The sequence below is a fragment of the Polypterus senegalus genome, chromosome 4 (assembly GCF_016835505.1).
Source record: "Polypterus senegalus isolate Bchr_013 chromosome 4, ASM1683550v1, whole genome shotgun sequence".
Taxonomy (NCBI): domain Eukaryota; kingdom Metazoa; phylum Chordata; class Cladistia; order Polypteriformes; family Polypteridae; genus Polypterus; species Polypterus senegalus.
This window is the reverse complement of record NC_053157.1, coordinates 153,641,177-153,668,698: the sequence shown is the minus strand read 5'-3', so window position 1 is coordinate 153,668,698 and position 27,522 is coordinate 153,641,177. Positions and strand designations below refer to the sequence as shown.

General features: G+C 38.0%; 1 protein-coding gene across 3 annotated transcripts in view; it reads left to right on the top strand.

The window, feature by feature from the left end:
* Nucleotides 1–27,522, top strand: part of bod1l1 (biorientation of chromosomes in cell division 1-like 1) — a 153,161-nt gene that overhangs the window by 36,867 nt on the left and 88,772 nt on the right. For 2 of the 3 annotated variants that reach the window (XM_039751505.1, XM_039751504.1), the window contains exons 9-17: nucleotides 747–828; nucleotides 6,749–9,341; nucleotides 9,535–9,617; nucleotides 10,105–10,204; nucleotides 12,022–12,095; nucleotides 13,074–13,134; nucleotides 20,423–20,475; nucleotides 20,843–20,900; nucleotides 24,182–24,249. In XM_039751505.1, coding sequence (XP_039607439.1) covers nucleotides 747–828; nucleotides 6,749–9,341; nucleotides 9,535–9,617; nucleotides 10,105–10,204; nucleotides 12,022–12,095; nucleotides 13,074–13,134; nucleotides 20,423–20,475; nucleotides 20,843–20,900; nucleotides 24,182–24,249 — 3,172 coding nt within the window. The remainder of the gene's footprint in view (nucleotides 1–746; nucleotides 829–6,748; nucleotides 9,342–9,534; nucleotides 9,618–10,104; nucleotides 10,205–12,021; nucleotides 12,096–13,073; nucleotides 13,135–20,422; nucleotides 20,476–20,842; nucleotides 20,901–24,181; nucleotides 24,250–27,522) is intronic. The other variant, XM_039751506.1, reaches the window with a different exon arrangement.

The following is a 27,522-nucleotide window of genomic DNA, read 5'->3' as shown; positions in this document are numbered from 1 at the left end:
AGAAACATACACACCGGTAGCCAGCAGGAGGTCATTTTTTGTAGGGCTCTGGCACTACTCCTTCTGTTCATCCTTACACAAAGGAGGAGATACCGGGCCTGCTGCCGGGTTGGTACCTTTCCATGGCCCTGCCCAGCTCTCCTCATGTAACGGCCTGTCTTTTGGTATTTCCTCCATGCTGTTGAGACTGTGATGGGATACTCGGCAAACCTTCTTGCGGTGACATGTATGGATGAGGTATGTAGTGATGAGGAGCTGGACTACCTGTGCAAAATGACTTCATGCTATCAGTAGTGACAACGACAATGGCAAAATGCAAAACTAGAGAAGAATCAGTCTGAAGGATAAGGAGAGATTAATTGTCTGTGGCCCACCACCTGCAAAACCATTCCTTTTTTGGTGGTTGTCTTGCAGTTGCTTCTCCAGTGCACCTGTTGTCACTTTCAACTGCACCAAAACAGAAGTTGAACTGGACAGATTGCTATCCCTGAATCTTAATTGATCTGGTGCTAGACTGTGATGATTAATGTAATGCTGTAATTTTTAAATTTGTGATCAATCCATCAATTTTCTGAGCATGACTTTCCCATTGTAGAATTAAGGTAGACTATTGTATGTTATTAGGAAAAACAAGTTAGCTTTTGACAGTTTATGAAATGATTTATCATAATTTTTAAATCTGAAGTCATATTTCCTTATATATGAAATGTATTCAAAGTAGTCAAACTTTGTATTGAATATTTTAGAAAAGAAGAGGAGGATGATTTCAGTAGAAGAAGGAAGTATGATGCAGATGAAGACTCTAAAGAAACTCCTAAGAAAACTGAGGTAATCTTAAAATCCTTGCTCTGCATGCAAAATTCTTTACATGTGTGAAGAATCTGTTGTTGCATGTTGCTCTTTAATTTGTGTAATGTATAATCATTGAATATATATATATATATATATTTTTTTTACAAAAAGTCCTGCTGTTTTTCATTCGTAGATATGTTAGCATTGTTGACTTTGCATTTTCTTTATGAACAGATTCAGAATAAGCATAGTTTTGGCAGGACTAACAATATTTGTGTTGCATTTTTGGTACCAATTTGTATTCCATGTAATTGTACTTACTTGATATTGTAATCAATAATTATATTGGCTTTGTCATGCACACTCAAGTAACTTTAAACAGTTAATGCTTGGTTTTTACACAAAGTAAAATGAAGATTACAACAGATTTAATATTAATAGTGATAGATAGATAGATAGATACTTTATTAATCCCAAGGGGAAATTCACATAATCCAGCAGCAGTATACTGATACAAAGAAACAATATTAAATTAAATAGTAATAAAATGAAAAAATTAAAATAAAATTAATGTTAGCATTTACTCCGGGTGGAATTGAAGAGTCGCATAGTGTGGGGGAGGAACGATCTCCTCAGTCTGTCAGTGGAACAGGACAGTGACAAAAGTCTGTCACTGAAGCTACTCCTCTGCCTGGAGATGATCACTGTTAAGTGGATGCAGTGGATTCTTCATGATTGACAGGAGTTTGCTTAGTGCCCGTCGCTCTGCCACAGATGTTAAACTGTCCAACTTTAATCCTACAATGGAGCCTGCCTTCTTAACAAGTTTGTCCAGGCGTGAGGCGTCTTTCATCTTTATGCTGCCACCCCAGCACACCACCGCGTAGAAGAGGGCACTCGCCACAACCGTCTGGTAGAACATCTGCAGCATCTTACTGCAGATGTTGAAGGATGCCAACCTTCTCAGAAAGTATAGTCTGCTCTGAGCTTTCTTACATAGAGCATCAGTATTGGCAGTCCAGTCCAATTTGTCATCCAGCTGCACTCCCAGATATTTAAGGTCTGTACCCTCTGCACACAGTCACCTCTGATGATCACAGGGTCCATGAGGGGCCTGGGCCTCCTAAAATCCACCACCAGCTCCTTGGTCTTGCTGGTGTTAAGGTGTAAGTGGTTTGAGTCGCACCATTTAACAAAGTCTTTGATTAACTTTCTGTACTCCTCCTCCTGCCCACTCCTGATGCAGCCCACAATAGCAGCGTCATCAGCGAACTTTTGCACGTGGCAGGACTCGAGTCATATTGGAAGTCTGATGTATATAGATTGAACAGGACCGAGAAAGTACAGTCCCCTGCGGTGCCCTGTATTGCTGCACACAATGTCAGACCTGCAGTTCCCAAGACGCACATATTGAGGTCTGTCTGTAAGATAGTCCACAATCCATGCCACAGGTGTGAATCTACTCCCATCTCAGTCAGCTTATCCCTAAGGAGCAGAGGTTGGATGGTGTTGAAGGCGCTAGAGAAGTCCAAAACATAATTCTTACAGCACCACTGCCTCTGTCCAGGTGGGAGAGGGATCGATGAAGCATATAGATGATGGCATCCTCCGCTCCCACCTTCTCCTGGTATGCGAACTGCAGAGGGTCGAGGGCTTGACGGACCTGTGGCCTCAGGTGGTGAAGCAGCAGCCGCTCCATGGTCTTCATCAGATGTGACGCCAGAGCAACAGGCCGGAAGTCATTCAGCTCACTAGGACGTGATACCTTTGGGACAGGAGTGATACAAGATGTTTTCCAAAGCCTCTCCCATGTTCCAGGCTCAGGTTGAAGATGCGCTGTAGAGGACTCCCCAGTTCCAACGCACAGGCCTTCAGCAATGTGGCGATACACCATCTGGACCCGCTGCTTTGCTGGCACAAAGTCTTTTCAGCTCTCTGCTCACCTGGGCTGCTGTAATTGTGGGTGGGGATGTCTCACCTATGCTGGTATCAGCAGAAGGATGGTTGGAGGATGCAGTACTCGAGGTGAGAGTGGGTTACTGTGATCAAACCTATTAAAGAAGTTGTTCATTTGGTTTGCTCTCTCCACGCCTGTCTCGATGGCGGCACCCGCGAGCTGCAGCCAGTGATAATCTTCATCCCATCCCACACTTCCTTCATACTGTTGTTCTGCAACTTCTGCTCCAGCTTTCTCCTGTACTGCTCTTTCGCCGCCCTGAGCTGGACTCGGAGTTCCTTCTGCACGCACTTCAGCTCATGCTTATCACCACCTTTAAAAGCCCTTTTCTTCTGGTTCAAAAGGCCCTTGATGTCACTTGTAATCCATGGCTTGTTGTTAGCATAGCAGCATACTGTTCTTACTGGAACTACAATGTCCATACAGAAGTTGATGTAATCAGTTGTGCATTCAACAGCCTCTTCAATGTTCTCACTATGTGACTCAGCAATATATCCCAGTCTGTAGTTCCAAAGCAGTCTCTCAGAGCCTGCTCTGCCTCAGGGACCACTTCCTGAATGAGCGTGTGTTGTAGGTAGCGCCTCACTCTTGGTTTGTATTGAGGCTGAAGCAGAACCAGGTTATGATCTGCTTTCCCAAGCGCAGGCAGTGGGGTGGCCTGTATGCGCCTTTAACGCTTGCATACAGTAGGTCAATAGTCCTGTTTCCCCGAGTGTTACAATCCACATACTGGGAGAAGGCAGGTAATGTTTTATCCAGCGTTACATGGTTAAAGTCTCCAGCGATTAGCACAAGTGCCTCAGGGTGCTGCGTTTGTAACTTAGCAACTGCGGAATGGATGATGTCACTCGCCATCTCCGCGTTCGCTTGAGGGGATGTAAACAATAACAATCACGTGTCCAAACTCTCTGGGCAAGTAATAGGGCGCAGACTTACGGCCAACAGTTCGATGTCCCTGCAGCAAGTGGAGATTTTAACGCTTACATGTCCTGAGTTGCACCACTTTGTATTGACATAGAGAGCGAGTCCTCCTCCTTTCTTCTTTCCACAGGTACTTGCGTCTCTGTCCGCTCTAACTGTGCTAAACCCGGGTAGCTCCACGTTAGCATCTGGGATGATATACGTTAGCCACGTTTCACTAAAACACAGCAAGCTGCATTCTCTGTAGGTTCTGACATTTTTCACCAGCACAGCCAGTTCGTGATCTTATTTGGTAGTGAGTTTACATTTCCCAGGATCACAGAAGGCACCCACGGTTTATAACGCCATTTTCTCTCAAGTTGTCTCATTTAATCTTATTTTTATCTTTGCCGCTCGGCTGCCCGATATCGTCTTCTTACCTCGTCAGGTAAATAAGGAACCACACCGGCATAAGCATTTCTTCTCAGTGCTTTAAGCTGACTACTTGAATAGGCGATTCTCGGAGTGTAACAATCCATGTCAAATAGTAAAATAGTAAAAATGTGTAAAAGTGTCCAGGGAGCAATTCCACATAAAAGAAAGTGGTAGAAGTGATCAGTGAAATAGAGAAAAATAGAGATAAAAAGGTAAAAAGATAAAGTCATATACGGAGCTGCTGGAAAGGCTGCCACTCGGATGCGGCGGCGGAAATGAAATCAACTTCTGCTGGGATTTGTTACCTTATCAGAGTATAATATAAGGTATTCTAGATTTTGTTTTAAAACTGTACTTAATCATTTTATTTTCCATTGTAGGTATACTCTTTACTTAATCAAACAGTCTTGATTTCTGAGCATTCTGTTTAGGCTCTGGAATGTGCGTTATGTGATTTCAATTTTAAAAGTCATGAAGAAATCCTTGAAATCGTGGAAAGCAGGTTGAAAATTGACCCCCTTTTTTCCTTCTTTTATTTTTTAATAATTTGGAACATGTGATAAATGGGTTTCTCATCCAGTTGTTCACTTCTGTGATTGCTGAGAAATGTTCACTGAACTCTTGTCTGAGAGAGACAAGGTGCACAATGATGTTGTCCCTGACTTCATGAGCGAGGGTCAGGTCGTTGTCGCGCAGGAAATTCTCTAAATTTGGGAAAGCTGAAACTTCACCTGTCTTGTCCTTGGTTTCAAATAACTGCATCTTTTTCAGGATTGTGTTGACTTTTTCTAGCACATAAAAGACATTGATGGTGCGTCCCTATAGTCCCAAATTCAGCTCGTTTAAACAAGAGAAAATGTCCAACAAATAAGCCAGCTGACTGAGCCACACAGTGTTGTCAAAACATCTGATAAGAGCAAGCTGTTGTCCTGTAAGAATATTTGGACATCTCTGTGCAATTTGAAAAGCCTCAAAAGCACCTTTCCTCTTGAAAGCTGCCTTAATTCTGTATGGAGCAGAAGTTGAACATGTTTGCTGCCCATCTCATCATAGAGCACATGAAATAGGTGGGAATGCATCACCTATGCAATTTAAACAGCTGAGTCTAGTACATATGTAAGTTCTTTGGGCATTTTCTTCAGTCTGAGGGCCTCACGATGGATGCTGCATCGAGTCCATCATATCTCTAGTGCCAACTCGTGAATATGGGATACTACTTCACTGTCGCGACCTGTCACAGTCCCAATGCCATACCTGCAGGCTCCAATATACTTTTTCCAATCAAGTCCATTCTCATGAACAGATGCATTCTGGAGCTAGAAAATATGTTCACCTTTAGTTCTCATCTGAATTGACTGACAGAACAGAAAATTCTCTTTAGCTGCGCTTTGATATTCATATCTGCTATAAACAAGCCACTTGGCATATCTACAGTATCGTCGAGCTGAATGGAAAAATAGCAACTACTTTTAATGTGTTCATTCAGTATGTTTTTAATATCATCTGCTATGGCTCCTGTTCTCAGCGACACTGTATCATTGGAAAGCGGTAGCAAGATTACCTGTTTGGCAGCCTTCTCCCTACACATGATGTGTTATCTCTTTGGCTAATGGTAGACAGAGTTGTTCGCCAATTGCGTATGGCTTACGCTATGATTAGACTGGCACAATATGAAGCTTCTTTTGCTTTAGCTATGAGTGTAGCAGAAAAACAAATCGCTGACTTGGACTGCTTTATATCCTCGCATTTTCTTACAAAAAGATTGACTGGTTTGTCTTTCAGCACTGTGTGCTTGGTTGTAAGATGCCGTTTGAGTTGTGGTGGTTTCGTACATTCATTACTAAGAACATCATCACACTTGGCACACTACGGCCTGAGCTCATCTTCTGTCCCACTTCAAAAGAATCAAAACTTGATGTACCTGGAGTCATATTTCCTTATTGTTTTGCATCGTTTGCTATTTAGTGCAGTGAAAGCTTCACTGGCACTGCTAATATTGCTACTAACACTTGTGTTAGGTTCACTGTCATGAACTTAAGTTTCTTCTGTGCTGTGCAACATATTCACACCACTTCTGATAATTCCTATTTGCAGTCACAATTATAATGTTTTTGAACCAACATTTTTGCTTCCTGTGCTTGCCATCACAACTTGTCAACAATTTTAGCTAATTCTCCCAATTGTTAGGCTTGTTCATGTAATCTTTATGTAAAAAAAAAAATAATTCTAAACAGCTTTATAAAACATCTCAGACTCCCAGCGTACCACTAGAGGGAGCCTACCACAGTTTGAGAAGCACTGAATTTAGACCGGTCTTTCTAGCACTAGTTCTTTGACACCTTATATAGAAAATTCTAAGCATGTTTTTAATGGATTCCATCTAAAGATAACAATTGGCTTTGGATTGATAAATTCTTTAGGACAAAAACATGCAGGTATACAACTGGAATCTGTGTTGAAGACCAAAATGATAATGGCTGTAAGCAATTTTAATATTTTTAGTACAGATTGGAAGGGCACTTATCTGTCCATGTGGCAAAAAAAGAATTGGAATGAGAAAGAAGTGATATTGTAAAAATACTGTATACATAGCCAGATCTAAAAATAACATTAATTCTGGCAGTTTTCTCCGTTTTAATGTTATGTCATTTATTTGTTTTACAGGAAAATGTAACGCCATGTAGAGATCCAAAGCCTTTTTGTTCAAAATCACAGCTTCTTAAGCCTTTGCGAAGGCTGTCAGAGTCCATCCTGCCTACAGATGAAAGCAAGCATGAACACCGGAGAAAGAGGTCAGGAAGCAACATTTCATCTTCCTCGCAAGCAGATGAGTTGGCAGTTGACTCAGTAGAATTAAAAGACCTTAAAAAGGTAGTGGAAAGAGTCAAGGTCCATGCATTTGCATTAGATCTGGAATCTGGTTCAGAAGACCTTTTCAGACAGCGCAAGTCTGAGAAATATCTAAAAAAAGATAGTGATGCAGAAACGGACCTTGGAAAAAAGAAAGACTTTAAAGTTTCAAAGGAAAAAAATGAAAAGGAAAAATTTTTGACAGATGATAAAGGTAAACATAAATTCAAGAGTGAAAAAGTATCAAAAGTTGTGGAGGGTACTAATGAATATTTTACATTGGAAAATAAAGATCAAGAGATTGTTCAGAAAGACGTCAATCATTTGTCTAGATTGTCATTAGATGATAAATCTGATTTGAAGAGCAGAGCTAAAGCAGAAAAAAAATCAATATTGATTAAAGATGTGAAAGCTGCAACTTCTGAAGATCAATCTGAAGAGGTTATACATAGAGAAGGAACAAAAAAAGTGAAAGTTGTTTTTCCTGAGCACACTAAAACAGAATATAGAGCAAAAAACAGTAAGCCATTAGTAAAAAGTGATGGCAAGTCTCTGGTCAATACAGAGATTGGATATAACTACCAGACCAAAAGTGAAAGTGTTTTAGAAGAACATTCCAAAATGGACTTCGTATCTGAAAACTGGAAAAAAAAGAACAAAATGGAGAAATTTATCAAAAAGCGATCAAAGAGTTACTCAGATGATAAACACTCTGAAAGATTTAAACCTAGGCATGATGTGAAAGAATCCAAAGCAAATGAAAGAGATTGTGCAAGTCCTGAATATAGATCAAAGGGTGATCAGTTTTCACAAGACATTTGCAAATCAAAAACCTATTCAGTCTCTGATCTAGAGCGAAAATCCAAAAATTGTGACCTTTTTACAGAAAGAAAATCTGCTTCAGAAACTGAAACTGATATTACGGGGAAGCCATCATCTAGTAGTTTACAGAAAGATAGTAGCCAAAGATTTAAAACTGAGAAGTCTGTATTCAAAATAAAACATAAACTAGATTCCAAATCTCCATCAGATTTCAAGACAGAAAAAAAGTTATCAATTGTAGAGTCAAAAGTTAAAGGTACTAAACCTGGCCACAAAATTGATACATTCAAAGAAAGAAAGGACATTCTAAAAGAATATAAAAAAGGTGGTGCAGAGAAATCGATTGAATTTAAATTGGATAGTGAAGAAACTGGACTTGACTGTCAGTTTAACAACACATCAGTAGATGTGAAATTCGGTATGGAAGACTGTGAAAGGAAAGACCATGAAGTGGAATTAATAGTTTCTGTTGATCAGTCAGACAAGGCAAACTCGTTTAAGAGTAGTACTGAATTTCTCACTGTAGCTCCTTTGAAGGAAACATCAGATACTCTTTCTCATGATGCTGATCAGTCTGTGATTGTTGACACAGACTTTAGAAGCTCTGAACTAGTTATTCCGTCAAAACCTGACCAGCTGGACAATGTTTCTATCAAAACACCAGATGGGAACTGTTCTGTGGAACCTGAAATTGGCACAACTTATTTGGCAAGTAATTTAGCAGCTGTTGAGTCTGAGAGAGGTTTGACCGTTCACTCAGAAGCTATGATGGTTACTGAATCTAATCTGACACAGGAGAAGAAAACTGGAGAAGATGGCTTTTTATATATAGATTTACAAGAAACTAAAAGTAGTGTTTCAAATGAAACAGATTCTATTTTGATTGCCAAAGATGCTGCAGCTGAGTGTAGCAGTTTGAGCCAAATAGATAAAAGGGACATTGAATATACTATTAAAGATGTTTCTTTAGAAATGGAATTTGAAAAGACACTTGAAGTTTCTTCACAAGTGGTAAATGAACAAGAGGATCAGCAAGATACAGCTATAAATGTAATGGATTCTGAAAATAGCTACAGAGAAAATGAAAGCAGTTATATTTCTGAGAGTATAGATAACACAGTGATCAAGGAAGACACTGAAGAATTTTCTGAATCATCTTTTGAAGGTGCTGATCAAAAGACTAAAGAAGCTGCATTAACTCTGCTTTCAATGGACACAGAAATTCCAGCTCAGAAGTCAGTTTCTCAAGCATATTTTTGTGTTCCTTCTCAGCCAGTGGATCTTGGTGGTACCCATGAGGAAAGTACTATATTAGTGTCTAATGACAGTTCAGTAAGCCAATTTTCAGAAAAACAAAGTGATTTTAGTTTGAAACAAGACTATAACAAAACTTGTTTGTCACCAGGATGTTTAACAGAACAGTTGTACAATACTAAATCAGTATCAGATGAAAACATGTCTTTTAAAGATCCCAATGTGTTACTTGTTGAACATAAATTTAAGGACACCAAAGTGCAAGAAGAGGAATTACGAATAAAAGAGTTCACAAATGAGGACAATGCTACTGAATGGACTATTGACAATGGTAATTAATGTTTTTATACTTTGCAATTTTTTTTTATTTTCACATAATATTTATTTGTTTAATAGCTAGTTATTGTAAATATAATTAATCTTGTTCCATCTACTTCTCTATGTTATCTTAAAAAAATCCAGAAAATGGAAAGCTTTCTTGCCCTGATTTTGTTGTAATATGCTTTATTTTGAATTTTCCTTAGAAGATGCATTGGGTGAAACCGAGTTTGCAGAAGTCCCAGTTGAAATATTTAAACCATCACCACAGGACCAAAAAGACACAGAGGTTTGAAGGGATTGTTGGCTAATATTTCATACATTTTCCAATAGTAGCTAATTTTATAAAATTGTAGCAGTACCATCATATACACGGTGTGTTTTGGTAGGTTACAAATAGTATTAAACATGAAAGTTTAACTTGATATTAATAAAGTAAATGGTACGTGGTTACATTTATTTTTGATACTCAAAAAAATGACCATATTAGATTCTAATTAAATACTATTATTTAGATTAAGGTAAATGGATCAAATATGGAAAACTGGATCAAAGGTTTGATCACGGAGACTTGGTTAAATTTGCAGTGCAAGAATGATGTATTAATTATATTTTTTCAGAATTCATTCTTAGTGATTTGTTTTGAAAATAATACATATTTAAGTTGTATTAACTTTTTTCCTTATTAATATTTTAATGCTTTATTTGTGCATATTAAACGTATATTTAAAAGACAAGTGTGTGTGTTTAAAACATCTTTTTCTAACCCTGTGCAGTCAATTAAGGACACAGTAAAGGATAATGCTGATGGAAAGAAGAGCTCTCACAGATCAGGATCACCTAAACTTACTAAATCTCTCCTGAAAGTTGAGTGTGGTATGTATACAAATAAGTAAATCACTCCTGTATGTGGCAAAGTCACCAACATTGAAAAATACAGTGTTACTTATATTTCTGTATTAATAACATTAAAAGATCTTATTTAAATGAAAGAAAACTACTATCATTTTATAAAGCAAATGACCTTATAGTAATCATTACAACTCCCTTGGAGCCAGAATACAGCAGGTACATGCCTAAATATACGAGTATATGTTCATGTTCCCAAAAAAAAAATCTTGGTACTTCAACATGACAAGATAAGTAAATGTACTTTCTAGAATAATGTCATTAAATGCAGGGGAAAAAAAAAGAAATACATAGTAAATTCTATGGGATTTGTCAAAGTAAACAAATCAAAGCACTCAAAATTCTACATCATCAATTTACTGGATCTATTTCTTTATAGGGATGGGTTCATTTGAATGATGTTTTGAGTTTATAGATTAAGGAATTTTGCAATTGTGTTTTAATTATGTCAAAAATGTGTAATATTTCTGTATCAGGTATTTTAAAGTGGAAAATTAGTTCTCAAAATTCTTCATGTAAATTTACATAAACAGTAGATATCTGTGTGTGTGTGCACATATACCACTGGTCAAACTTTTTTAAACACCTACATTTTTTCTAGTTTTTATTGTAATTTAAGCAGCCCAAGTCCAGCGAATAACCTTAAATGGTACAAAGGTAAGCAATAAACTGGCAGAGGTGTTTTTTAAAAAGTCTGGGCTACCAGAAACTGAAAATTAATTTTCAGAGTTACACAAAAAGGTCTTTTTCCGGGAACATGTAATACTTAACAACTTACAGAATTTCAGTAGCATTGGAAGGTAAATAAGCCTTTAGAGCAAAATTCCTGCAGTCTCCCAATTTTTGTGATTACTTACAAACCATCTGTCTGTATAAAAGCAGTGTTAGAACACACTGGAGCATTATTTGGACAATACTGTATATACTGCTATCATAATGACAAGAAAAAGACAAGAAAAGAGCAATTAAAGGCAGACAGACCATTATAACCCTTAAGTGTGGGTCTTAACAGAAATTACTAAGAAAGCTAAGGTGTCATTGAGTACAGCTTTGTACATCACCAAAAGAATCTTAGAAACTGTAGGAATCTCTAACATAAAGACATCCGACAGACTCAAAGCCTCAACAGAATTAGAAGACTTGCTTATGAGAGTCAACCACTTGTGTGACAGGTTCCTCAAAGGACAGCAGCTTTAAGCATAGCTTAACAGCTGTGCAAAATCTTATCTCCAATCATTTATTTGTTCAGTGCTTTAATTTCAGAATACATTGACTCTAGCATTTTTCAGTTTTAGTAATGGCTTTATTATTGCCACTTGACCGGTCAAACCTGCAGCTTGAAATCTACTGTTTGCATTTGAAAGTGTTACTTGATTACTTCACCAACTGTTCTGTGAGACACCTATCACGCAAGCTGTTAACTCTTAGAATCTTGCTGTCATATTCTGTTTTGGGTTTGGTACGTGGTCAGATGACCTACACATTCCTTAATGTAGTTGCACTAATCCAGGACTGATACTACTCTATGTTGGATGATTAAAGAGTAGATTCTGGCCACCCTCCCCCTATATTGAGTAAGTAGATATGGAAAAAGGATGAACTAACAAATATTATTTATTCAAATTTCATTCTTTTGAAACATTATTTATATATATATATTGCTGCTTAAAGTGACCTTCTAAAATAAGCTAAAGTTAATATGCATTTAAAATCTTGCTTTGGTCTATTGTAGTTCTTTTTAATAACTTGTATTTGGTGAACTTTACATTTTTCTTAAATTGTAGCAACAGAAAGCAGTAATCTACAAAAAAAAGGTGCTTTAGGACATCTTGAAGGATCCCCTCTGATGCCATACACTGTGAGCTCTCTTTTTTATTTCTTATATTTAAAAAATAAAGTCAAATGTTTTCCAAATGCCTTTCCTAAAACATGTAAAAAAACAATATCTATTATTATTCCAAAATACTTTTTAATCTTAAGATGTGTGGCAGAATATTCCATGGGCCCTCTGATTTGCTTGAAAGTATGCAGTCAGGATTGTTGCTAGTAAAATGCGCTAAAATTTAAGTATAGAGACAAGAGACAGAATTTCCACATGCCCTTTGTACCATTCAGAAAGTTGTGCAACCTGTGATGAAACCTTCAGATCTCAAGGTACAGGCAAATATAGCCCCTGTCATGCAAGTCATGCTTGAACTTTATGAATGAGGTCCTTGTTGTGCATGCTGTCTGCTAGTTAATTAGTTTTGTATTTAAGATATGCATGCGCAATTTGTGGAGTCAGTTAGTGATTACTTACTATTTTTACTTGATAAGTACTGAGGTGTTTCTGTACAATTAAACCATCTGTTAAGTCATGTGCTTTTAGCTCATGCACATGGGTGTTACATTTCTTTATTTAAAACACAAGGTGTTTACATGCAGCCTGTTCTCAGATTTTTAATAGTAAATACTGTCTAACCCATTTCATAATAGAAATTTGAACTTAATCATTTTGTGTGAGCTAGACTAAGACCCTTTCATGAGAAATGCAACACCCCAGTGTTCAATGAAATTATCTTTCTTCTCTGGAAAAGTGAAACTGTCTTTCTTACTGTAGCCAGTGCTGCAAGGTAAACCCAATGTGACTTACACTGATGTGAGCACATGTCCTGCATTGTGCTTGCCACATCTTGAGATTTTAAAGTTTGCTTTGTGCTTGATGTTCTTGGGAAGGACTATGACCCCAATGATGTATGTCGCTTCAATAAATGACTGAATGAATACATTCATCTGTTATGTTTTTCTCTCTTGTATTTAAACTTTATTTAAATTTCCTTCTATTCTGAATAACTAGGAAAAAAATGAAATTTCTAAAGAAGAAGAAATACATTTTCAGAACAGTGAAGGAGAGCAAGGTAAGCATTTAAAGTACTGTACTTGGAGTTAAATTCACGTGTTCTTGGCAAAAACTGAATACAATTCTGCACAAATCCTCATAAAGAGAATTTATTTTTGTGGTAATATAGAACATTGCTTTCCTATTGAGTTATACAGGGTAGTTTGGAATTCTTCCAGGTGAGCAAAAAATATTTTGTGGTATAGGACAGTACAACCAATTGCTCCTGATGTGATAGCACTGATTTTGAATTCAAGGTTATCTTAGAAATATATATTTTGGGAAAACAATATTTATATAAGTGTAAAACATTCTTAAAATCTGGCACCTAGCGTTGTAGGTGCTTAGTGACATGGCTGGCAGGTTAAATCTTGCTATGCATTAATTTTAGGCAGTCATATCATGCATGGCACAAAATAAGCTACTGATGCAGCTAAGCAGAATTAGTGAGGAATACTGCTTTATCTTGATGTACCTTCCTTGTACTGCACCACAGGCAATTGTACTGTTTCAGAAATGTTCAGTAGGTCAACGACATGTGTAAATGGCATGCTACTGTAGACAATCCAGAAAATGGAGTAGTGAAAGGCGAAAATGTAGTGCTGTCTACAACAACATCCATTTAAATTCAGGTCAAGGATCAGCATCAATTGCTTCTTAAATTATGGAGTTTAAGTTGAACACCATTTTAATCTTTATTGGTGTTAAACCATTATTATGCTGTAATGTGTTGTAACAAAATAGACAGAGATTAAGAATCTTTGGAACAACCAAAGGCAAACCTAGTATAATGTAAAGAAAATGTTTGTTCAGAATTCATACAAAAAGCAAAAGAAATCATTGTATAGACACAAGTCTCCAGATGGGCTAAACAAGGCAAGCACAGTGCGTGTGGGCCGAATGTAATTTTCCAGCCTTTGTAATATAATATAATGGTCAGTGGTGTCAAACATTATGTTTAAATGTAACAAAACATAATTGCTGTAGAATATCCTTCATCAGAGGATATCAGAATTTTGTTCACACCACGGGTTTTTGCTGTTTCTGTACTATGACCAGAGTAGAAGCCAGAATGGAATTCATCAGATAAATTGAGACTGAACGTTGGTGGCGTCATACTTTTTTTTTTAAGAAACAGAGGGTACATTTTCTTAAATATGTGGTCCATCTCAAGTTTTTAATTATTGGTTTGATCTGTGACACTTTTAGTTAATCAGGAACTCAGTAATCAACTATTGAAAAAGCCAGAACATCTATTAAATGTTTTACTAGTTTGGTTGGTACTATATCTAAAGAACAAGTAGTAGATTTCATTTTAGAAATTATAGTTATGACTTCCTGTTCTATTACTAAATTAAAATTACCTTAGTGGTGTGCACAAGATGAGACCAGTTTTGCTAATCTAATATTGAGTTTGCGAGGTGACATAGGATAGTATATTGTCAATTTTGTCATTAAACAAGTTCATTAATTCTGCACTGGTAATGACTGTATTTTGCATTGTATTTTAGAATTCCCATTTTTAGAATATCCACTGTTGTAAACAGTTCATAAGAAATATTACTGTTGTTATATATTTATTTAGAATAGTATTCCGAGCAGGCTATAAAGAAAGCTTTTTTGTACTTTGTAGCACTTGTGTCCCTGCAATTTGCAAAATCTGCAAGCTTTGTTGCTCTCCATCTGTGCTCCAGCATTTTCATTAAACCAGGCTGAGTTTCTATGTGCTTAAATCAGTTTTGTTTGAATTGGAGCTACTGTATCCAAAGCCTCTTTCAGAATTTTATTATTATTTGTTATTAGTTGATCCAAATCGCTTTCAACAGTTATGGTTGAATTTCTCACAGTCTCTCCAAATCTTGATGCAGACTGTAGTGCTATGGGCAGAACCAAGTCAAATGTAATTTAGTAGTGATCAGAAATAATTTAAATGTGTAATATTTACATTTTCAGTCTTAACTTCATAAGTAATAATTAGATCTAATGTGTTATTATAACTATGAATCAGGCCATTGGCAATCTGGCAAAATGCTACTAAATTTAACAAATAAGTTAAACATTTGCTAAAAGTGTTGGACTCCACATAAATGTGTACAGTGGTGTGAAAAACTATTTGCCCCCTTCATGATTTCTTATTCTTTTGCATGTTTGTCACACAAAATGTTTCTGATCATCAAACACATTTAACCATTAGTCAAATATAACACAAGTAAACACAAAATGCAGTTTTTAAATGATGGTTTTATTATTTAGGGAGAAAAAAAATCCAAACCTACATGGCCCTGTGTGAAAAAGTAATTGCCCCCTGAACCTAATAACTGGTTGGGCCACCCTTAGCAGTAATAACTGCAATCAAGGGTTTGCGATAACTTGCAATGAGTCTTTTACAGCGCTCTGGAGGAATTTTGGCCCATTCATCTTTGCAGAATTGTTGTAATTCAGCTTTATTTGAGAGTTTTCTAGCATGAACCGCCTTTTTAAGGTCATGCCATAGCATCTCAATTGGATTCAGGTCAGAACTTTGACTAGGCCACTCCAAAGTCTTCATTTTGTTTTTTCTTCGGTCATTCAGAGGTGGATTTGTTGGTGTGTTTTGGGTCATTGTCCTGTTGCAGCACCCAAGATCGCTTCAGCTTGAGTTGACGAACAGATGGCGGACATTCTCCTTCAGGATTTTTGGTAGACAGTAGAATTCATGGTTCCATCTATCACAGCAAGCCTTCCAGGTCCTGAAGCAGCAAAACAACCCCAGACCATCACACTACCTCCACCATATTTTACTGTTGGTATGATGTTCTTTTTTTGAAATGCTGTGTTCCTTTTACGCCAAATGTAACGGGACATTTGCCTTCCAAAAAGTTCAACTTTTGTCTTATCAGTCCACAAGGTATTTTCCCAAAAGTCTTGGCAATCATTGAGATGTTTCTTAGCAAAATTGAGACGAGCCCTAATGTTCTTTTTGCTTAACAGTGGTTTGCGTCTTGGAAATCTGCCATGCAGGCCGTTTTTGCCCATTCTCTTTCTTATGGTGGAGTCGTGAACACTGACCTTAATTGAGGCAAGTGAGGCCTGCAGTTCTTTAGACGTTGTCCTGGGGTCTTTGTGACCTCTCGGATGAGTCGTCTCTGCGCTCTTGGGGTAATTTTGGTCGGCTGGCCACTCCTGGGAAGGTTCACCACTGTTCCATGTTTTTGCCATTTGTGTATAATGGCTCTCACTGTGGTTCGCTGGAGTCCCAAAGCTTTACAAATGGCTTTATAACCTTTACCAGACTGATAGATCTCAATTACTTCTGTTCTCATTTGTTCCTGAATTTCTTTGGATCTTGGCATGATGTCTAGCTTTTGAGGTGCTTTTGGTCTACTTCTCTGTGTCAGGCAGCTCCTATTTATTTGATTTCTTGATTGAAACAGGTGTGGCAGTAATCAGGCCTGGGGGTGGCTACGGAAATTGAACTCACGTGTGATACACCACAGTTAGGTTATTTTTTAACAAGGGGGCAATTACTTTTTCACACAGGGCCATGTAGGTTTGGATTTTTTTTCTCCCTAAATAATAAAAACCATCATTTAAAAACTACATTTTGTGTTTACTTGTGTTATATTTGACTAATGGTTAAATGTGTTTGATGATCAGAAACATTTTGTGTGACAAACATGCAAAAGAATAAGAAATCATGAAGGGGGCAAATAGTTTTTCACACCACTGTATATTAAAATCCTCCATCATCACAACACGTTCATAATTTGTGTCTAACTCAGATAAAAGGCTGCCAGATTCAGTTATGAACATTGAATATGGCCCTGGTGGTTTGTAGAGTAGTACAACAATTGTGCTGGAATCTGTTAATACAAGTGTCTTAAAGGATGTAAATTTGGCTTAATTTTCAGAGGTGGTTTGCAGTTTGTCAAATAGAACTATTCCAAGGCCATCTCCTCAGCCAGTATGTCTTGATTCATGAAGGAATGTGTAACAATTTGGTAAAGCATTGGCTAAATGAATATTGTCAGATTTACTAAGCCAGGTTTCAATGAGAAAAAAACAAATCAGATTTTCTAATAAATACATATCATTTACCAAAAGCAACTTTATTTCCAACAGTAACTATTCAGTATGCGGCATTTTAAACTCCACAATATCTCAAAAAAGGATGGATGTTTAATGATTACATCCATCAAAATGTAACAAACATTCTTTAACACATTTAATCATGAAAGTGATATCTATAAATGTAAGCATTTTAAATGTCCAGAGAGCTGGAATATCATAAATTTAGTGTGTTCTGTGTGGCAGTAGCTGCCTGCTGCTGCACTGGGTTACCAGAAGCATATAGCAATTAACAACTGGGTTGGTTTTAAGATGACGTTTATGATGTTCTACTTTATTGACAAGTAAACTATACAGTTTGAAAGTTGAAATTTCCACTAGACCTTTTTTGTCACACTGTCCCTATGCTTAAATACGCTTCCATATATTCTGATGCTATTGTGAAGTTCCAAAAAAAAAAATGTCACAGAAGATGGTATATGAGACCTTTAAAATGTATTGCGTCATTACAATGGGGAATATGCGACGCTTCTATTGTCTATACGAGAAAGAGATGAAGAAAAGCACCACGAATACATTTGTATGTCAGCATTTAAGTTGATTAAGATGATTTGCTTCACCACATAGAACCATTCATCAAACATCAAAGCACACATATTGATCCATCTGCAGAGTGGCTTGCTGTCATATGTTTGATAGTAAACAAAGACTCTGACGTCGCATTCCAACTTGAACACACTGCGCCCCCCAGAAACTCTGGGAACGTGTGGCAGCCATGATGCATGCACATATGTGTTCTGAGCGTGAAATATAAACCAGCCCTATGGTAGACACTTCATTGTCAGCCAGGAGGTCCTCAGATACCTTCTGAAAGTATTTAACTTTAACTGCTGGATAAACATAATTTGGGAATCTAACATTCTGTACTATGTTATTACTAATTATGTTCACTTTGTTGCTGTCATGCATGCTGCTGAGCGCTGTGACCTAGGTGCCAAGGGACTAAATTTTGACTTCTTAGACACCCTTCTCACTGTTGCCCGCTCACCCAGTGGCTGAATTAGTGCTGCTGGTTTTGGCCGTGCACTGACTACAGTGGGGTCTGGAGAAACTGAAGCTGAATCAGAATTTGCCGAATTGTCTGAGCAAACCAATGGAGTCAGTCCAATTTTTGGTTTGCTTAATCACTTTCAAGTCCCTAATGTGGTCCTCCAAAGCATGTATTTTCCCAGCCAACCCTTAAGGTTAACTGTGCATTTTTGTCAAGTGAAGCTGTCTGTGTTGTAGGATAGAAAACCTAATCTGTGTATACTTCAGAACATGCAATATATAAATGTACCCCTGATGGGCAGAGAACAAATTGAACTTACGTTAAGCATTGAGTTCATCTTAATCATTGTGTTTGCAGTTACTTTGGTGCCTTCTGAGTTTAGTTAGTTTCCTCTGAGACCCTTTCATTCAGGCTTTCACCATTCACTGGCAATCAACTGCTTCACTTTCATTGCTGCAACCTTTTGACAATAACTCCTTGAATCTTACTCTAATACTGAGGTTTTTAAAAGGATCCATTTGAACCCCTACATTCCCATAGACATGAGAGAAGCTCCTACAGAAGAGAGAGTTTAGCACATTGTTAACAGAGGCATCTGTTTGTCATTTCCACTACTCCTCACTACATGATTGGGTCTTTTAGATCTGTTTAGCTGGCTTTCCATCCATCTGTGTCAGCATTAGTAGACCTCTTAGCGCCTCTTTAGCCCAAAGTACCCAGAACAAACAGCCTAGGATCAGATGACATCACCACAAAATTTTCACTGACCTTTGACACAAGTTACTTTGATACACTTACAAGCAATCTTTTGTTCAAAGATGATTTTTGTTATGGATAATCCATAACTAGGACAGAAATTAACTAGCCAAATAAGGTAGGCAGTACTTCCAAATAACACTCCTCCATGTACCTTGACTTCTTGTTATTTTGGATAATCTAGCTGAGTAGGATTAGTGAATGTCTCAGTAGGTGGTATCCTTTCAATCACAAAATCATACTGGTATCTTTTTTTATATCTATTTCAAGTTATTTCAATGATGTGTTTTTATCAGAAATTAAATTCATGGTATTTTAAACAAAGAATGGACAAATGCTTAATTTGAGTGAAATTAAACATTAATGAAAAATATTATATTTCACCAATATTGGTGCAAACATTTCATGGCATTTTCAATCAAAATATTTTTTCTACAGCTTAAAACCATTTTAGAGACCAGTATATACAGTAGGAAATGCAGCATGGGTCTGTTGAGTACTAACCATGTGCTAACACTATTTTGTGTGTATTCATATTTTGTCTGTGCTGCACTGTGCATTTGTACTTGGTATTCACTTCATAACGTGACTTCTCCCAATTATCGGACAAATACTCCAATCCAAAGAGCAAGCAGCAGAAAAGTAACAAAAGGGTCCAGACATAAAGGATTTTAGACCCTTATAATAGATAAAGGCCACTTTAATTAACACTTTTTTACCATTACCCAACATCAGCTGGGTCTTGGTTAAAAATTGATTGCACCTTTATGCTTGTTAATGTGTTTGGCCACCATTAGCTGCAATGACTGCAATCAGTCCAGTTCGACGTGTCTTTTTTTACATGGCTGCGGAGGAATTCCATATGTAACTACTTTCATTCAGAAACATTGGTAGTTTTTCAAGCAAACTTAGGTTTCAGTTCTTGCTATGGCTTGTCGGAATTTGAGTCTACAATTGGAATATGCCAGCCCAGCATTTAATTTTGCTTCTTTTTAACATTCTGATGTGGTTTTTCTTTTGTGTTTTGGACTATTGTTTTGCTACATAACTCAGCTTCAGCTTGTAGCTGAATAAGCGAATATTCTCCTTAACAGTTACCTGATACAGAACAAACTGCATGAATCTTTCAGTTATGGCAAGTTGTCCATGTGTTCTGTAAATAAGTAAGATTTAGTGAAATAACTTTTAAAAAATGTCTTATTAGTTCAGCTCAGCCCTTTTTCTAATATTAGATTTAATTTGAAGACCTGAAAATATTCAGTGTAAAACATTTTTAATACTGTAATAGAGTTTATTAGAAAGGGACACTATAAGAGAATGTGAATTTTTATGATTGCCAGTGCATTTCATTGATCCATTGGTCAAATGTTTAATATAAATAACTAGTTTTGCAAATTGTAAGGAAGTGTTTTCAATATATTGTGTTGAATATATATATTTTTTTTATTTCTAGAAACTAATAAACAAGCAGAAGTTAATGTTCTATATTCTGAAGCTTCTGCAGAGGTCAGTTTTTTAACTTATTTATATCTATCTATCTATCTATCTATCTATCTATCTATCTATCTATCTATCTATCTATCTATCTATCTATCTATCTATCTATCTATCTATCTATCTATCTATCTATCTATCTATCTATCTATCTATCTATCTGTATGTGTGTGTGTATATGTATACAGTGGGGAAAATAAGTATTGAATGTGTCAATGTTTTTCTTAGTAAATATGTTTCTAATGGGGCTATCAACCTGAAATTTTCAAAATTTGTCAGTATCAACACAACTAATCCACACATTCAGAGAAATTCAAACATGTTGATAATCACTTGCTGTAATCAGAGATTGCCTTAATGTTGTATTTATCTGTTTCAGTTTAATGAAGCACCTCAGCCAGCAGAGACCATTCAGATGCAGATAATTAAACACACCGGTAAGAAAAGCCTTACATGTGTTATATTTATTTAAAGTTTTAGCATAATTGTGTGGTTTTCACAAAATTAGTGGCTTATCTATGATTGGCTCTTGTCTTGGTTTCTGTACCTCAGGATCAGGAATTGGTTTCCCATGACATCCATTTATATATCTTATAATATAGATGAATGTTTTTCCAGTGTGTTGACACACCTTTACTGCTCAATCTGTAGCTATACTACAGTGGTCTTACTAATACTCTATTATAATTGTTTTACTGAGTTTGGTTGTGTATACAAATAAAAGAAATATTCATATTAACAAGTTAACACGATGCTTAGCAACAGTATTTTATATACTTATGCATCCATCTGTTTTTATTCTTTATTCATGGTGTCTATTTGAGGGCTCTGTGAAAACATTGAGATTTCATCCTATGGATATGCAGCATTCTACTTTTTTCTGCAAATAGGCAATATTCTACAGTTGTAATAAGCATTAAATGTTTTGTTTCTTTTCTGTATTTTCTTAGATTTCTTTTGTTTTTCCGCAAATTTCTTAAATTGTTTTTTTTTTTAATTAGTACAAGTCTTACTGATGCTGTAAAATGCCTTGAATAACATGATTTGTTCAAACGCTGCTGATAATAATTTTCAAAATAGTGTTCAAGATAAAATAATTTAAAATCAATCTTGTATTCAGTTATTTTAAAGTAAGTGCTTAATGTGACTTGGTAAGACTCTGTAACACTGAATAATCAATATTTTACTAATAACGCTGTGGCCCTCATGCCATATGTAATGTAAACACCTGAGTAAGACACTGACCACTTATAGAATTTCCTTCTTTCAAAAATAATTATGAGAATGGTTGAGCCACAGGTACTCTGTGAATACTGATGGAGGTATTGACTCAATTGGGTGGCTCTGAGGCTAAGGATCTGCGCTGGTATCCCGAAGGTTGCCGGTTTGAATCTCCATCACTGCCAAAAGAAATCCTACTCTGCTGGGCCCTTGAGCAAGGCCCTTAACCTTCAATTGCTCCAGGGCCGCTGCCTAATGCAAGAAATTGTATAAGGCAAGTTAAGAACAAAAAAAAATAGATTTGCTTGATTAAACCTTGGAGGTAAGGAAAATAGAAATATCCAGGTATGAAGGCAGAGGTTTTGAGGTAAAGTAATACATAGTTCCAGAGAGTGCCAAAGTGTAGCAGATTGATTAGAACTTGATTTTCTTTGTTCTGTGTGCATGTAACAATATTGATCTTATGCACACATTGTGTATATGTATTTGTATAATCGTAGTATTTCCCTCTACTTACCCTTTACCTGTTTTCTCAAGGGTAAGTGCACTAGTCAAGTTTGTTATCGGGTTGGTCTACTGTTGCACTTTAAGATGAATACACACATACATAGCTATACGCATACTCACAGACCCTAACCACAGCAGTGCTCCATGAATATTACACACACGCTGATTAACCTCTAGCACTTTAAACCACACAAGTGCTTTAGGAATAACACAGCCTGTCACTCAGCACTTCAAGAGACTTACTTATTATCAGCACAAACAACATACGATATTTTAATGATATCTCAGACCTAAATTTTACTTTTGGTCTACAAGAATACATTTAAACATACAAAGGCTCAGCACTCTTGACTATAGGCCATTAATCAGCCAAGAATACCTTACTTTACGTACTGTTCCCTACTTTTGAGTGGAGCTCTCACTCGCAGCACAGAGGTAATGGCAAATCTCTGGCTACACCAGGTGCTCAAAGGAATGTGCCTTATTATTTCAGTCACTCTATAGACATTAAGACAAAGCATAGAAAGTAGAAAGCAGCATGGTATTTATTACAGGAATAATGATAATACTACTGAAACAACGAATAATAGAAAATAAGACTGATAGAAAAGTTTGGATATATAGTCTGGGTATATATATAGTCTTTAGAAAAAGTTACAGATGACAAGGATGAATGTCCCAGACGGCGTTTCATTTAGCAATCGATGTTCATGAAAATGCTGGTAACTGATGATTGGATGAAAACTGGTCATATGTGTCTTTGTTTTCTTCTCTGACATCGCTCTTCTGTCATCGCTGTTTCTGTTCTTCTGACCCTAAATCCAAAGAGGACTGTTTCATTTATGTTAGGTAGAATGCCCAGAGGGGACTGGGCAGTCTAATGGTCTGGAATCCCTACAGATTTTATTTTTTTCTCCAGCCATCTGGAGTTTTTTGTTTGTTTTTTCTGTCCACCCTGGCCATTGGACCTTATTCTTATTCTATGTTAATTAATGTTGACTTATTTTATTTTGTTACTGTGTCTTTTATTTTTCTATTCTTCATTGTGTAAAGCACTTTGAGCTACTTTTTGTATGAAAATGTGCTATATAAATAAATGTTGTTGTTGTTATTTTCAAAATGAGGCATATTTATTATAAAATGTCATGTTTTGGCTTCACAACACATGATTATTGCATGCACCATACATCCAGTGCCTCCACGAGTGTCAGCTTTTTCAGCAGCTCTGTGTACAACTTTCATTTTTCTACCTTTTTCTCTATTTTACTGATCACTCCTATCACTTTCTTTTACGTGGACTCGTTCCCTGGACGCTTTTTACTACTTTTACTACTACATGTGAATTTCCCCTTGGGATTATTAAAGTATCCATCCATCCATCCGCCGGAAAATCTGATGAAAACTGAAAAAGTGCATGTCACCTATAGTATTAGGATTGCTTAACTAAAGTACACGATGGCACAATTACGTCCAAAATATGCACTATAATAGATAAAGTTAGCTGCAGGAAGATGCACACCATTTTAAGTGTAAGATTTTCTTCAGTTGCCATAATATTGGTACATAGTACTCTTTAGTTTACTTTTTTCTCTTTATAAGGTTACTTGTATCTAGTGAACATTTATAAGCTGCTCACCAGGTCTTGCTGTTAACTCTGCATTTGTCTTCCTCACTCCATGCTGACCACCTAATTTAAATAACATTTCATTCAATTTTGTTTTTCTGACCCTCCCCCAGCATATTTAACTGTGAGGTGACACAAGCATTTTATCTATACTTTCATATTGTCTTTCTGAATTTAACAGAGATTTGACATTTGCTTTAGAATTATGTATACTATGAAGTCCTTCTCTGATACTGATCTTACATTCTACTTATTTTCAATTAATTGACGTGTCTGGCTTACAGTGCTATATTTGTCAAAGTTATACAGTGTATATGAAAAGTATTTACATTTTTGAAAACTGAATTTTATTGTTATTTCAATTAGATATTCAAAGTCTGAATATGGAACAGAAAGAGCAAGAAGAATCTTCTATGCATGAAAAAAAAAGTGATGTAAGTTGTTGTTGTTATCATCAGTTGGCAAGTTGGCAATACTGGCCTTTTGAAGGTTTTGTTTTAGCTGATATTAAATTGAATAATTATTAGCATTTGGAATTGAATTTAATTTGAAAATTACTTTTTTGTTTTCAAATTTGTATTAACATTGAAGTAATGAACCAAAGATAGAAAATTGGGAAATAATCTTAACATTAATAAAAAGAGTTTTTCCAATGCTTAGGTTAATTTGCAAATTACTGATCTGACTTTTCTTTCTGTGTAGTTTCTTTTATTTGGTTAAAGCTGTTGCCATGTCTTCAGTGTATGGAATTTTCATTTTATAATTGAGTTCTCAAAGTAAAGGGAGAACTGTAGAGTTGAAATGCAAGATAGCTATGCGGAGCATATAAAATTGTTCAGTGTACTGTGTGGTAATATTTTACTGTGTCATTAAAGGATGACACAGTAAAAGTAAATACTACTTTAAATACTAAAGTATTTAAAATCCTGTCTTTTGTCACAAGATACTTATTTGGCAGTGTCTGAATTAGATCTCATAAACTGAACACAAGTTGCACCCTATGATTTGAACAGAGCACACAACTTTGTGTAAGTCAGGTACGAGTTTAGCTACAACTTTTAATAATCACATGAAATAAATTCATAAGTTATACTTGTAAAAATAGTGTATGGAAAACCTGGTGGTGGGGCCTTAAAAAGGGAGGATGTGGTAACTGCATGCATTAATATTATTTTTATTACTAGACATTAAGCCCGTTAAAATAACGGGAGCTAGAACAGTGGTGCATAAGCATTTGTATGAACAGTCTGTATTAAATGGCAAGGGACCTTGTATGTGGCTGTAATATGTGTCACTGTATTGTGTGCCTTTAATTTTATCTCTCAGTAATACTGATTTGTATTTTCGTAAAATGCCTGTAATTTTGTCTTGACAGTAATACAGTGGAACCTCGGTTCACAACCATAATTCGTTCCAAAACTCTGGTTGTAACCCGATTTGGTCGTGAACCGAAGTAATTTCCCCCATAGGATTGTATGTAAATACAATTAATCCATTCCAGACCGTATGAACTGTATTTAAATATATATTTTTTTTGTTTTTAAGCACAAATATAGTTAACTATACCATAGAAAGCACAGCATAATAGTAAACTAAATGTAAAAACATCCATCCATCCATCCATTCTCTTCCGCTTATCCGAGGTCGGGTCGCGGGGGCAGCAGCTTAAGCAGAGAGGCCCAGACTTCCCTCTCCCGCCACTTCTTCCAGCTCTTCGGGAGAATCCCAAAGGCGTTCCCAGGCCAGCCGGAGACATAGTCCCTCCAGCGTGTCCTGGGTCTTCCCCGGGCCTCCTCCGGTTGGGACGTGCCCGAACACCTCACCAGGGAGGCGCCCAGGAGGCATCCTGATCAGATGCCCGAGCCACCTCATCTGACTCCTCTCGATGCGGAGGAGCAGCGGCTCTACTCTGAGCCCCTCCCGGATGACTGAGCTTCTCACCCTATCTTTAAGGGAAAGCCCAGACACCCTGCGGAGGAAACTCATTTCAGCCGCTTGTATTCGCGATCTCGTTCTTTCGGTCACTACCCATAGCTCATGACCATAGGTGAGGGTAGGAAGGTAGATCGACTGGTAAATTGAGAGCTTTGCCTTACGGCTCAGCTCCTTTTCACCACGACACACCGATGCAGAGCCCGCATCACTGCGGATGCCGCACCGATCCGCCTGTCGATCTCACGCTCCATTCTTCCCTCACTCGTGAACAAGACCCGAGATACTTGAACTCCTCCACTTGGGGCAGGATCTCTCCCCCAACCCTGAGAGGGCACTCCACCCTTTTCCGGCTGAGGACCATGCTCTCGGATTTGGAGGTGCTGATTCTCATCCCAGCCGCTTCACACTCAGCTGCGAACCGATCCAGAGAGAGCTGAAGATCACGGCCTGATGAAGCAAACAAGACAACATCATCTGCAAAAAGCAGTGACCCAATCCTGAGTCCACCAAACCGGACCCCTTCAACACCCTGGCTGCGCCTAGAAATTCTGTCCATAAAAGTTATGAACAGAATCGGTGACAAAGGGCAGCCCTGGCGGAGTCCAACTCTCACTGGAAGCGGGCTCGACTTACTGCGGCAATGCGGACCAAGCTCTGACACGGTTGTACAGAGACCGAACAGCTCTTATCAGGGGTCCGTACCCCATACTCCCGAGCACCCCCACAGGATTCCCGAGGGACACGGTCGAATGCCTTTTCCAAGTCCACAAAACACATGTAGACCGGTCGGGCAAACTCCCATGCACCCTCCAGGACTCTGCTAAGGGTGAAGAGCTGGTCCACTGTTCGCGACCAGGACGAAAACCACACTGTTCCTCCTGAATCCGAGGTTGACTATCCGACGGACCCTCCTCTCCAGAACCCCGAATAGACTTTTCCAGGGAGGCTGAGGAGTGTGATCCCTCTATAGTTGGAACACACCCTCCGGTCCCCTTTTAAAGAGGGGACCACCACCCCGGTCTGCCAATCCAGAGGCACTGTCCCGATGTCCATGCGATGTTGCAGAGGCGTGTCAACCAAGACAGTCCTACAACATCCAGAGCCTTAAGGAACTCGGGCGTATCTCATCCACCCCGGGCCCTGCCACCAAGGAGTTTTTGACCACCTCGGTGACTTCAGTCCCAGAGATGGGAGAGCCCACCTCAGAGTCCCCAGGCTCTGCTTCCTCATTGGAAGGCATGTTAGTGGGATTGAGGAGGTCTTCAAGTACTCCTCCCACCGACCCTAACGTCGAAGTGAGGTCAGCAGCGCACCATCCCCACTATATACGGTGTTGACACTGCACTGCTTCCCCTCCTGAGACGCGGACGGTGGACCAGAATCTCCTCGAAGCCGTCCAAAGTCGCTCTCCATGGCCTCTCAAACTCCTCCCATGCCCGAGTTTTGCCTCAGCAACAACGAAGCCGCGTTCGCTTGGCCTGCGGTACCTATCAGCTGCCTCCAGAGACCCACAGGACAAAAAGTCCTATAGGACTCCTTCTTCAGCTTGACAGCATCCCTCACGCGGTGTCCACCAACGGGTTCGGGATTGCCGCCACGACAGGCACCGACCACCTTGCGGCCACAGCTCCGGTCAGCCGCCTCAACAATAGAGGCACGGAACATGGCCCATTGGACTCAATGTCCCCACCTCCCTCGGGGCGTGGTTGAAGTTCTGCCGGAGGTGGGAGTTGAAGCTACTTCTGACAGGGGACTCTGCCAGCCGTTCCCAG